This window comes from Enoplosus armatus, assembly GCF_043641665.1.
Source record: "Enoplosus armatus isolate fEnoArm2 chromosome 15 unlocalized genomic scaffold, fEnoArm2.hap1 SUPER_15_unloc_1, whole genome shotgun sequence".
Lineage (NCBI taxonomy): Eukaryota > Metazoa > Chordata > Actinopteri > Centrarchiformes > Enoplosidae > Enoplosus > Enoplosus armatus.
In genome coordinates this window covers 50,109-63,226 of record NW_027261189.1, presented here as the reverse complement: position 1 = coordinate 63,226, position 13,118 = coordinate 50,109, and the positions used below count along the sequence as shown (strand labels likewise).

The 13,118-nt window shown below is 40.9% G+C and overlaps 1 protein-coding gene across 1 annotated transcript in view; it reads left to right on the top strand.

Moving 5' to 3' along the window:
- LOC139307120 (arf-GAP with SH3 domain, ANK repeat and PH domain-containing protein 2-like) overlaps positions 1-13,118 on the top strand; it is a 56,202-nt gene that overhangs the window by 17,271 nt on the left and 25,813 nt on the right. Inside the window, exons 2-4 of the mRNA XM_070931005.1 lie at positions 2,331-2,403; positions 10,867-11,012; positions 12,003-12,077. Of these exons, the coding sequence (XP_070787106.1) occupies positions 2,331-2,403; positions 10,867-11,012; positions 12,003-12,077 (294 nt within the window). The remainder of the gene's footprint in view (positions 1-2,330; positions 2,404-10,866; positions 11,013-12,002; positions 12,078-13,118) is intronic.

The following is a 13,118-nucleotide window of genomic DNA, read 5'->3' as shown; positions in this document are numbered from 1 at the left end:
AAGTCCTACTTTTACTCAGAGGAACAAGTAGGTTCTGGTCGGCTTCTTTTAATTTGCACAGTTCCCTTGGTAAAAGACATCAGATTTTATTTTTAGCATGTGTTACTATAACCAAGTACTGCCTTTGTTTTAAGTTGTTTGTTCTGCTTGTTTCAGCTTGAGATCAGGACTTAGTGTGAATGAGACTGTAACTTATGCTGCTTAATAAACAACGCAACAACATATTTTGCGATCAATGTCAAAATCTGTGTTAATGGTATGAAGGTAATAAAGGCAGATACAGCTGGCTGAACGTCAAAATGGCCCATTGGGTAAAATGTGTGTCCTGATAGTGATTATCAAACTAACTTCCTCGTGTCTGAATTGCTGCTGTGAATTTTCTTTTCTCACACATTAGCAGCTGATTGTGACTGATTAGTTTGTCTCTACTTTTCCCACCTTGTATATCCTGGGGCATCTTATATTGTAAATGTAGTTACTAGATGACTGTTAAAACATTCACTTCAGCCATTAAATATGTGGCCCGTGTGATGTAGCGCCACTGCTCGTTTACCCTGAAGCTTAATTAGCCTAATGTTTCATAGAAATGTGATAATAAAAAAGGGCACTACTATAAATGCTGTGTGTAACCTTGCAGAAGGTGATAAATCAGCACTGTGTCCAAGCCATTCTGTCAAAATGGACACAAATTTTGCAGAGGGGACATATCATCAACTTTGTACAACTACTCCTCGTTGAAATACAAATAAATGTAAGAGGACAGATGTGGTCTTTGCTTGATCAGACAACTCTTTCGTTAGGTTTGCCTTCATTAGCCCTCCTCCCCCTATTATCTTTCCTCTTCACTGAGTCGTCCAATGTAACTGTATACCCCACCAGGCTGACTGGGTCTCCTTTGCCACACTTCATAGGTGGCTCCTATGAGCCACCACTGAGAGAGGAGTGAAAAGGCACAGTGTCCGTGTCTTTTCTCTCAGTCTGTGTTCTTTTATTCTGCCTCTACCAGTGACTCTAATTTATGTAATTTTCCCTTCAAAGTCACTTCTGTCTTTCTCTCTGTTCTTTTTGTGTGTATTCGCAAGTGTGTGTGTGTGTGTGTGTGTGTGTGTGTGTGTGAAATGTGACTCTGGGGAAAACTAAGTGCTGAGCAGTTCTTCCATTTTGCAATAGCAAACCGCTCATATTTCAGATATTAATACAGCACCGATTTATGGATTTAATAAATTTTGTCATCACATCTGATGGTGTTGCAAAGAGGACTGTGTGTGTGTGTGTGTGTGTGTGTGTGTGTGTGTGTGTGTGGTGTGTGGTGTGTGGTGTGTGGTGTGTGTGTGTGTGTTGCAGCTGAATGGGAGCCATTGTGTGTTTTGTTTTCAGAGGGTCCAGGGTATCTGATATGTGTCAGTCAGACGGGGAGCAGGGCAGGGAAAAGTGGCGCCAGCTTTGGCCCGGTTGGGCGGACGTACTTAATAAAGCCCCTAAAAACTCATTTCCCCAAATCCCCCTCATCCCAAGAGGCTCCCTCACTCATCACTGGTACAGTGCTGCATTGTCTCAGCTGGACTTGCAGTGTGTGTTCTGGTTGGTGTGTGAGTCTGGGCTCAATGCATGTGAAAGTGTGTATGATTATGGTTTTTCATAGCTTAGTGTGTGTATGTGTGTGCCCGTGTATACACAACTCTGGGAAATTGTCCTTCATGTAAGGGACCTCAGATGCTCACTGCTCTTGTTCTACAAGCTATTATACTGATAAACACACACACACACAGACACAGACACACACACATTAACTGATGAGGGAGCTCAGGTCTATTCTTAGCTTTGCCTTGAATAATTCATTACCTGCAGCCGGGGCGCAGCAACACCAAACAATATAATTCAACTCAGTGCAGCAACAGACTGCGACCTCAAAAATGACAGCAGAGTTGAATCAACAGTCTGAACAGTATCAACTTTACAAGGTGATGTATTGTGTTACTGCAGAGCTGTTGCATCAGAATGATAATAATTGCTCGATACCTCTGAATGACTGAAGTGAAATGAAATGGCAATTCATTCGGATTCTCTGAGTGAGTTATATAGTCAGGTGTTCCCGTTATTTTGTGCACTCTGTTGTACAGTTTCACACCTTGTTTATAGGACGCTCAGCTTATGGGGTAATGCCCTCTGAATCTTGTGTCAGGTGGAATAACAGACAAATATCACTAAACATCATGCAGGCTAAACAATATCTCACCATATACACAATGACCACAAAATACAATAAAGTAATAAATCTACTCTAACTTGAGTGATAACGTCTTTGTGTGTCTGTCTGTCTGTCTGTCCAGGCTCTGGATGTGGACCGCAGTGTTCTGTACAAGATGAAGAAGTCTGTGAAGGCCATCTACACGTCCGGTCTCGGTGAGTCCTCCTGTCTGTCCTTTATGTTTTCATTTCCTCATCTTACCACTGTCACTTCAGCCAGAAACCTTTTTAGAAGATGCTTTCAAGTTCAATGTTATGATGAGAGCCCTTTTGGCGTTGAAATGATAAGTTAACTAATCGTTATTTTTATTGCATATATTATCATTTCATACTGTATTTCTCTTTGATATAAAAAAAATGAAGCATGTGAGGTTTTGTGGCTGCTGGATCATGACATCACATTGAGGTGTAGTATCTTTAATGACGTTTGTGTTTTATTCTCTTTTACATTGTTTCACTCAGGATAATTAGTTTAATCCAAAAAATGCACAATAGATTGAAAATGAAACTGATTATTAATTGGATCCCTAAAGCATTTGATCCACTGCCTTTGAGTGAGTGAGTGAGTGTGAGTGTGAGTGTGTTATTACCATGCTCACTGTGGCTGGCTGTGCCAGTGTTGGGTGTTTCCAGTGTCTTTTGTTTGGCCAGCCTGACAGAACCCCGCTGAGAGAGAGAGGGAGAGAGACCTCTGAACAATGTGCTGAGCATGTCTTTTTCAGAACAGTGTGAGCTCTGTTCAGACTAGAGGGACAGCTGTCTGATCCAGACCCCCAAAGGAACAGCTGGGGAGGGGCGCACAGTGTGTTTGTGTGTGGGTGCTGAGGCATGGACACACTCATGTTCTCACTTCACCTCACTGTTAAACATGCATTTACACATAAACATCTTGCCTTTTTGTGGCTGCCAGACTCTGAACCTCTGTTTTGTCATCCCATGACATGAAAGACTGATACTATGTGTGTGTTTGCAGGTGCACATGTAGAAGATTAACTTGTTCAGGTTTCTCTCGCTGTTCAGCTGCCAAAATAAATGCCCTTGTTGTCGATAAATTACCTTCATTTGAATCTGTGTGGTTAGTGCAGCAGGGTACACAGATCTGAGAACTGCAGGTGTTTCAGACAGTTGCAGTTTGTTTTCATTATGAACGAGATTGTCTGGATGAAGCAAATCAACCTTTTTGCCTTTAAGCTTAAATTGTGAAGCTTGTCCAGATTTCTATCAATGTTTACAATAGAAACACTGTTTTGTCTGGGAATGCTGTTATTTACAGTTCTTTCAAGGAAGCTCGCATTGACTGAGGTCACCTTGCTCCATGAAGCCCTCTGTGTCATGCCTGTGTCTACAACATGAGACAGAGACATGTAGTTTCAATTATAGATTAGAGTCTGCTGTTTTAGTCCATTAACGACAAATACTGTATACTTAAAGCTGCACTAATCGATATTTTTACATTAACAAAGGATCAAATAGCGATGTATAATGTGAAATCTTACAGATGACCCCACAGAGAATTACTACCTCAGCTGTTCTCTTCAGCTCTACAGAGCGTTTCAGCTTGAAACAGAGCTGGAAGGACGTTGTTATGTTCCTCCATATCTGCTGGACATGTAAATAAGCAACTGTTTTGCAAACAAGTTCACCTTCATCACTTTATACGGTGTTAATATAACATCAGCGTTGTTTTTATAGTTTTTTTTGCCCCCAAGTGGTCAAAACAAAGAAATTATGAACATCAACAACAACAAACCATTTTGTAAACCAAGCTGCTGCTGTTTTTCATACATTTGGAATTAATTATTTCTTCTATGAATCCTCTGATTTCCATTCATTTCTGTATGATCACAAAATCAATTAGTGTACTTATCAGAGTTATATAATCCATCACACATTGCGTCTGCTTTTATTTGGATTGAAGTAACATCAGTCAGTCAGTATGAGTGAATTCAGTTTAGACTTTTCAGTTCAATCTAGCAGTTAAATTACTTATGAACTGTGTATTATGCATGTGAAAATGGTCAGTATAAATGTTAAGTAGTGAGGCACTAAAACTTGCAAACACACTGTTAACTGCTGATTTAATCAAGTTGCAGTGAACAGTTTGTAATGTCTGGGCATGAATATTTCTAAAGAAATAATATCAATGACAGTTTCTCCATATCTTAAAAATATGAATATATGCAGGTAAGATAAATACTAAATTGGATCTCAGAAAGTAAACATACCCTAACTGTAGATGGTGACATGTAGACAAGCAGTTGTGTTACAGTTTCTAAAGCAAATGCCTGCCATCTTAGAGAAGAGAGAAAGCACACAGTTTTATTAATGTTCTTCAGAGTGGGTGCTGGGATGTTGCCTGAATAATGAGACAGGGAACAGGGAACTCAACACTGATTGCCTGAACACTCGGAGAATACACTCCTGTAATGACTGGCTGTCGAGCCCAAAAACCCCGCAAGGATATTTTTGGCTATGACACAAGGAATAGTAATGATGAGGAGGTGTGGATGGAGAGGGCGAAGGGAAGATGGAGGTTTGGTCAGAATGGTGAGGAAAAGATTACAAGAGTTACCATGCAGAGAAGAAGAGAGGCTGAGCAAGCAATGTAAGCTAGCAAGAGAGAGAGAGAGAGAGAGAGAGAGAGAGAGTAAGAAGAAGATGAGGAAACTAGAGTGAAAGAGGTGAGGAAGAAAAATACAGGGAGAGCTGTATAGATGAGCGAGAGGGCCCCTTGTTGCCGCAGGGACCTGACGGGTTGTCAGCTTGTGGGTTTTGATGAATAAACCAGCAGCAGCATCTCAAACCCCTGAAGAACCTGCAGCTGATGGAGCAGAGCTGCTAGGACAGACCTGCCAAAGCTGCTGAACAGATAACGACTCGAGGCAGACGAGTGAGCGCTGTGTTCCTGCTGTTGTACCTATAGGATGGAGCTCCTGAATAATGCAGCACTCAGCCCCATGTTGCATCAGGAAAACGCTGAATTTGATGATGTCTGATCTGGCCTTATCCTTCGGGTCACTCCTGCACGCACGCACGCACGCACGCACACACACACACACTTACACATTTCTCTCCTGGCTGCCAAGTAACCACGAAAGTGAGACTCCCACAAGCCCTAATGTAATTAAACTGGATGTATGTCTGAGGGAAAAACACCTGAAGAGACACTGAAATAAAGGAGGAGGAAGACTCAAAAAGAAAGTGTAATGAAAATAGAAGACAGCCATCTCTATGTATACAAGTTCTTCATTTAAAGGAATGTTTGACATTTTGGGAAATACGCTTATTTGCTTTCTTTCTGAGAGTTAGATGAGAAGATTGATACCACTCTGAAGTCTGCATGGTACATATGCAGTAGCAGCCAGGAGCCGCTTTGCTTAGCATAAAGACTGGAAGCAGGTGGAAACAGCTAGCCTAGCTCTGTCGAAAGTAAAGAAAACTGCCCACTAGCACCTCTAAAGCTCCCTAATTAACATATTATATCTTGTTCCTAAAAATGAAGTTTAAAAACAGAAAGTTGAGGTTTTATAGGGGATCATGTGCCGGACCATTTCTTGGCTGGAGCACTGACGTCCTGGTGAGGAAGAAGACTGTGAGAGATTGTGAATGAAAGATTCGATAAGGGATTTGTAGCCTGCCGAGACGAACAAATTTGGGTATTTTACCCTACTGTAACTCTCAGCAAAAAAGCGAATAAGTGTATTCCCTAAAATATCAAACTGTTGCTTTTTAATATTATCCTCTTTTTTTCCCCTTTTATTTGTCTTTCACACGTCCTATAAATCTTGGTCTCTGTCTACGGCATGTAAAAAGTTAACTACACTCCCTTCTCTCTGTGCTGGTGGCCCTTTTGTTAACATGTGGCCAGTGTTGTTTTCACAAAGTCCGTAGAGAGATATGGAATTGATCTGAGGTCGGCCGCACATTGTATTAGTGAGTGTCAGAGCGTCAGCCGACCAGGCCTGATGGAGCCGAGTGTAAGGGAATGAGTGTGGGAGAGACGGTGAAAGGAAGCAGAGGCCAGCCTGCTATCTGGTGATTAAACCCTCTGTGTGTCTGTGTGTGTCTGTGTGTGTCTGTGTGTGTCTGTGTGTGTGTGTGTGTGTGTGTGTGTGTGTGTGTGTGTGTGTGTGTGTGTGTGTGTCTGTGTCTGTGTGTGAGAGATAGAAGAAGCTGTAAAACAAGCCTTTGGAATGTTAGATAATCCTCAGCAGACGCCTTTTTTTTCTGTGTGTGTGTTTGAGAGGGAAGATACAGTAAAGAATGTTGTACACAACTGGGAATTAGCAGGCTATTTGTGTGTGTTCAACTGTGTCATGGCCTCCAGTAAACACAAGGTCATCGTTTCCTGACGCGCACACACACACACACACACACACACACACACACACACACACACACACACACACACACACACACACACACACACACACACACACACACCACTTACTGACATGCTACCTTTTCAAGCATTTTTTTTTTTAGAGGGGGGGTTGTCAAATGTAGTAGTAATTGTAGTAGCAGCATCAAATAAATACAGATGATGGTGGTTTTCAAAGCGAAATGGTTCAAAGGCTCCCAAAATGCTACAGTGAGGTTAATAGGGAGGAAAGGAAAGATATACACTACCTTGATCCAGACCCCCAAAGGAACAGCTGGGGAGCTTGAACACCCAGTATTTTATTGTTGTACCATAAGTCAGACACCCCATTTACACCTGGTATCAAAATGCGATCCGGACACATTATCCATGTTAAAATGCATGTTAATGCAAGGTGTAAATGCGTCGTTATCGGAATGTGATTGGATCTGCGTGACCACATCTGGAGGTAGTCTGATTCGCATTGTGTTCGGATCTTAGGTAGATGTAAACGCAATTCGTAATGACAATTAAGGAAGACAAGTTCACTGAGGAATATTAATCACTGTATTTTGGAATATCACATTGAAAGTGGCCCAGATTGTGGTCACTCTAACTAGGCACATACCTGTATATTTATCCCACATATATTTAACATGCAGTAGGCTTCATAGTCTTCTCCAGTCATCTTAGTTTCTTGTGATAGTGCACGGATACTTTTTGGCTTTGGCTTATTCACAATGACTGTCTACAGGGTTCCACTTTTATTTAAGCACCAATTAGTTGGCAAGCTCCCAGATTCTAGTGAAACTCTTAATTAGTTATTTTCTGAAAGGCGAGGCACACTGGGAAGATGAACCAAAGTAACATTTGTAAAATAAGAACTTTGTTTTATGCTTCGCAAGATATATTTGAGGGCTCATGAGGGAGAAAGAAAAGCAATAAAATATTCCATATTTTTTAAGATGTTCCTCTAATCTTTTGCTGTTTTTATTGTATTGATGATGAGGGGTCGCAAGTAGAAATTGCTTTGTTTTAAGGGGTCACAAGCTAAAAAGGTCTGGAACCACAGATCTTGGTCATTTCAGCATCCAGATGCTACAATAGAGGATGTTCAGGGTTAATAAGAGACATGTAACATTGACAAAAGTTATCATTTCAGAGGAGGGCATAGTTTTTAAGAGTGACTCTCTTAAAAAAGCCTGTGTTTCTTTAAGAAGCCCCTGAACACCAGCTTACTGTATTGGAAATGTTTAGGCAACATGTGCAGGGCAGCAGTGAATTAGCAGGTTTTGTTTACAGTGTAAACTATAGAAAAGGCTGCCTCTTTCCTCGTGTCTCACTTCTTTCGGTTCCTTTCCCCTCCACGTTACTTGAGTGTGTCATGCAGTCCTTTGAGGTTCAAAGCTGCTCTGTACTGTAGCCTGCATCAGCAAATACACATGTACTTACTAAGCAGCCCAGGGGGGTTTGTTGGTGCTGAATAACGGCACTCAGAGCTCTTGTGTGCCACTTCAAAAACAACGGCAGGCCACCGCCCGGCCCGCTCAGAGCCTGGCAGAGCCAAACAGCTGGAGCTGATGTGGAAACAGTAGGCTGCGGGTGTGTGGTGAGGGCTGGTGTCTGACACATGACAGTGATTGAAGTTTATTATATCTCTGTACGACACATTTCACTGCTTTGAACCAGAAGCTGTTTTTAATTGGGCTGCAACCACTGCAAAGGGATTATTATGTAGTTATGCTTGAGAAGCCGAAGCCAGTTAATTTATCTTAAGAACAATTTAAACGATTCATAAATGTTCAAAAAAGTTGTTGATGAATTGTTGATCGACGAATCATCTCTAATTGTTAGGAGTCCTCGAGTCCACTAAATGATAATGAAATGATGGGGTGTGTTTTCTTTTGCAGATTTTGGTCATAAACTTTTTCTTTCTGTATTCAGAGATGTCACCAGCCTCTTATCAATTAAAACAATATGTCTCTACTGTCAAAACATCTGTATGTATTTTAGAAATGTTCAAGCACAAATTTCAGGTAATGTACATTTTGAAAAACAAGACTATTACTAAAACAATGAATCATTTATTTGATCAACAGAAGGTTAATTGCCAACTCGTTTCAATAATTGAATAATCATTTAAGTAATAGTATAAGCTTTTCATATGCGGAGATTTGGTGCTTCTCTCTGGTTTATATTATTGTGAAGTGGGTTTTGGACTGTTGGTCGGGCAAAACAAGCAATTAAACAACATTAAATAGACTAAATTATTGATAAGTTTTTTTAAAAAAGTGGTACCAAAACCACCATCTCAGGTACTTTATACTATTAGTTAACACTGAGTCTCATTATAGTCTTCATCGTGCAGCTCACCTGTTGCATCAGTTGATATTTGGTGGCTTAAATTAGATTTGTGTGATGTGAGGAGGTCAGCAGGTAGCGCTTTCCCCTTTTTATAACATGACGGATATCTCTGCAGCTTCACCTATAAACCTGCCACATCTGTGCACCTGTGTCTGTTATCTATCAGTGTGTGCGTGTGTGTTTGGAAGATAAAAAGCTGAGTCATGATGTTGAAGCAGGTGTCTTTTTAGCGTACATCCTCATAATTTTACACACCCCTCCTCTCCCTTTTTTTCCTCTAGTCCTTCACTCAAAACCTCCCTCTTTCTTTGTCACGTCTCTTAGTGAGTGTCGTCATAGCAACAGTCCCCGGTGCTCCATCCCTCGCTCCACCGTTGTCCCAGTGGCATTAGCTGTTATCAGCTGCCTAGTCTGGCGTGAAGTGTATTAAGTGGAATCATCTAGGCCTAACCCCGTGGTAGATTAGGTTGACACGCAAGGACTTTGGTCACGGCTAGTTTATGGGTTTCCCCCTGGCTGGTAACTAACTGGGGGTTTATTTAGTTTGGGGGCCAACTCGGTGTACTTTTCTTTTCTTCTTCCTGTCCACCTTTGGCTTAACATTTTCTTTGCTGCCACTCGTTTCTCCCTATGGGTGTCGTTATCATCTCTGTCAGTACAATCATTAAAAAAATATTCTTTTACCCCTGGTGTTTCTTGTCGCTTAAAAGAACAAGCAAAATAATGACAAAATACAGATGAGGGTGGAGAAGGATGAAAATATGTGTGTCAAATCACAGCTGATGGAAGTAGAGATTTTTAGAAGATCATAGCCATCAAAACTTTGGATAAAAGTCAATGTAAGATAAAAAAAAATGATAACCCCTTCACTTACCTCCTTCACCTCCATCTTTACTTTGTTTCTGTTCTTTTTTTTATTGTCAGAAGTAGGACGACAACTAACAACTATTTTCATTTGCAATTGTTTATTGTTAAATTGTTTAATTTGTAAATTTTCCCAGAGTCCACTGCTTGTCTTGTTTAACTAACAGCCCAACGATATTTACTTTACAATGATATAAAACGGAGAAAAGCAGCTTTTCCTCTCACTGCAGAAGCTGGAACCGAAGAACATTTTGCGTTTTTTGCTTAAAAATGACTTAAATAATGATTCAAAATGGTTGCTGAATAACTTTCTGTTGACTTACTAATCAATTAAAAGATGTTTCAGCGCTAGTCAGGAGTGCTAGTTGATCCAAAGCAAAAACATAACAAGATTCCTGCCTCTCTCATAAGGTCTCATCTCTAATGATGTTTTCTGTTGTTCTGTTCATCAGTTAGTTTGTATTATTGTTCATCCTCAGTGAATCATGTGCAAAGCTGAATGAGAAAATTGCAGCGTTTAGTGAAGGCGCCTGAAATAAAGAGCACCTCTGCTGTGATGAAATATAATATTAGAAAACAAGCGGCAGCACTACAGGACGTCTCACAGCAAAGGTCTTTTAATGAGGTGATTGTTCATTACAAAAGTCATAATAACTACATTGATAAGGGGATGACGAGATGATTCAGCTCAGCAGGTGATTGATCGATCACATTGTATTTATGCTCTGCACCAATTAATCAGAGCAGCATGTCGGGGGGAAAAAAATTGGGAAAACTACAGACAAGTGGTCTAATCAGATGTTGGCAGCAGCTCAGCAAACCAGCTCTTTGGGAAAACTCTGAACTGTAGTGGAAGGTTTGACGATTCGGAAAAGTGGATCTTTGTTCACTGAAAGACTACCATACATTATTAATAGCCAGTGATTGATTTTTTGACCGAACAATCAGAGAGTGAAAGACCATAGTTTGATTCCTTCTACCTGTCAAAGCTGACCTGTGTGTGTGTGTGTGTCGTGTGTGTGTGTTTCTAGCCCATGTAGAGAACGAGGAGCAGTACACTCAGGCTCTGGAGAAATTTGGAGAAAACTGCGTGTACAGAGATGATCCTGATCTGGGTTCAGCTTTCCTCAAGTTCTCCGTCTTCACCAAGGAGCTCACTGCGCTCTTCAAAAACCTGGTGAGTCTACACTCTGTGTTTTTGTGTGTGTGTGTGTGTGTGTGTGTGTGGGTGTGTGTGTGTGGGTGTGTGTGTGTGGGTGTGTGTGGGTTGGAGGAGGGGATGGAGTTAGGAGGGGTAAAATCCTCTGGGACAAAGAAAGATTTCCATCCTGTCCCTAATTGTCTCAATCCCCTTGAGTCTCTGTGTGTGTCCTCTAACACACACACATTGAGCTCATACCGAGTCCAGCTGGAACTTAAAGCCCTCTGGAGGTAGCTCTACTTTTCCACTGAGACGGCCAAAAGAGCCGCTACAGCACCAAATATCTGCTGGATCTAGCCTGATCCTGCTCCGTTAAAGCCAGGTTTTGTATGGAAGCCAAAGCTTTATTAGAAAAATTTGACACCTTCATGTGCGGTCTGTCACTGACCAAGGACACTGTATCGACTCCCACTGAGACCAGGAGCCTGAGATTTTGTATTAGTGTTATCTCAACACCTTTATATTAAAGAAATATGAGCTGCCGGCTGACCTGGATGTGAAGATGTAATCTCTCAAAGCTTTAGCAAGCTTCCTAGATTACATGTGCAGCATTACACACACACACACAGGCTGGGCTTTACAGTAACTAACAGGGGAGTTACTTGTGTCATAATGGATCTTTTTATGTTTTTGACTTAAATTATGTGAAAATGTGATTTCATAGTGATTTAAAAAGATGGTACAAATGGTGCTGAGGGTTCAAACTTTCAGACATAAGAGAGATTTCATTATTTTACCTCATTTAGCCTCTTACCACCATCATTTACTCAAGATAAAATAAGTATTTTTACCTGTGCCTCCCTCTTCTCCTGTTGGACACACTGTACACACACACACACATTCAAAACAACACACAGGACACTAACAGGATTACATGTCGGTGGCGACTTTCACTCTCCTGCAGGTTTAAATCCTCTGATGTAACCTTTCAACTCTTATCTGTTTTCTCTCCTCACCCTCCTCCAGTTCCAAAACATGAACAACATCATCACGTTTCCTCTGGACAGCCTGCTGAAAGGAGACCTGAAGGGAGTCAAAGGGGTAAGTCAACAAAACAGCACGGTTTTGTGTTACAGCTGAACGGGAAGCGTTATACAAGTAGACGAGTAGAGTTCAGCCTCATGCTGAATCATCAGTGACTTTTAAAGAAATAAAAGTTTTATGAAAGAGTGGACAGTTATGTTCATTTAACTGATGCAAGCGAATCATCCATGTGTCAAAAGTGATTAAATGAAAACATAAAAGTTAACTGATCTGTATATTGAAATCACCCTTTTTCTCATCATGTGGAGGGAACTGTTATTAACACAAAACAAACCAGTTGATTGACACTGAAGGCTGTTTTTTTTCTTGGCAGCGATTAAGCCTAATTACACATTAAATACAAAAATCAATATAAATATAATCAAAACATGCTCATCCAGGCTGTGGTCTAATCTTTAAAGAGTTAAAAGCCTTACTAACTGCACCTAGAGGCCGTGCTGCTGGTTCAAAGTGGTTTGAAGCAACCCTGACAATCATTGCCATCGTTGAAGTCTTGCTGTCTCGCTAACAAGCTGCTTTGATCTACCTCAGGCCACTTTCCCCTGTTTCCATAAAAAGTCAAAGTTGAGTTGACTAGATAGATGGATGATGAAATAGTTGCCAGACCACACCTGCCTTCAGCAGAGTTGAGTCATCTCAAGTATTAGCACGATGCCTACAGTTACTCAACATGATGAAAGTTATGCTAAACTGTCAGCATGGAGGTTATCGTCACTCCATAACGTGTGGAGTCTAAAATCGGTCAACATAATGTATGGAAGTGTTAGCTGAGAGCCTGTGATTATTCAACAGAACACATGAAAAAGTGTTGGTATGGGGCCCACACTCAGCATCACATAATTTTGCATAAAGCATCAAGGTGAACAAGTAACCAGTGACACATGGATGATGTTGGCGTTTATGATCCAATCAATGCATTTCTGACTTGACTAACAGTCATTTCTGCCTCCCAAAGACTCTGAGAACAGTTTTTTTTAATTACATTAGAAAAAGAGTAAACAAAACAACAAATATGACCAGACATGTAATGCCAGCTTT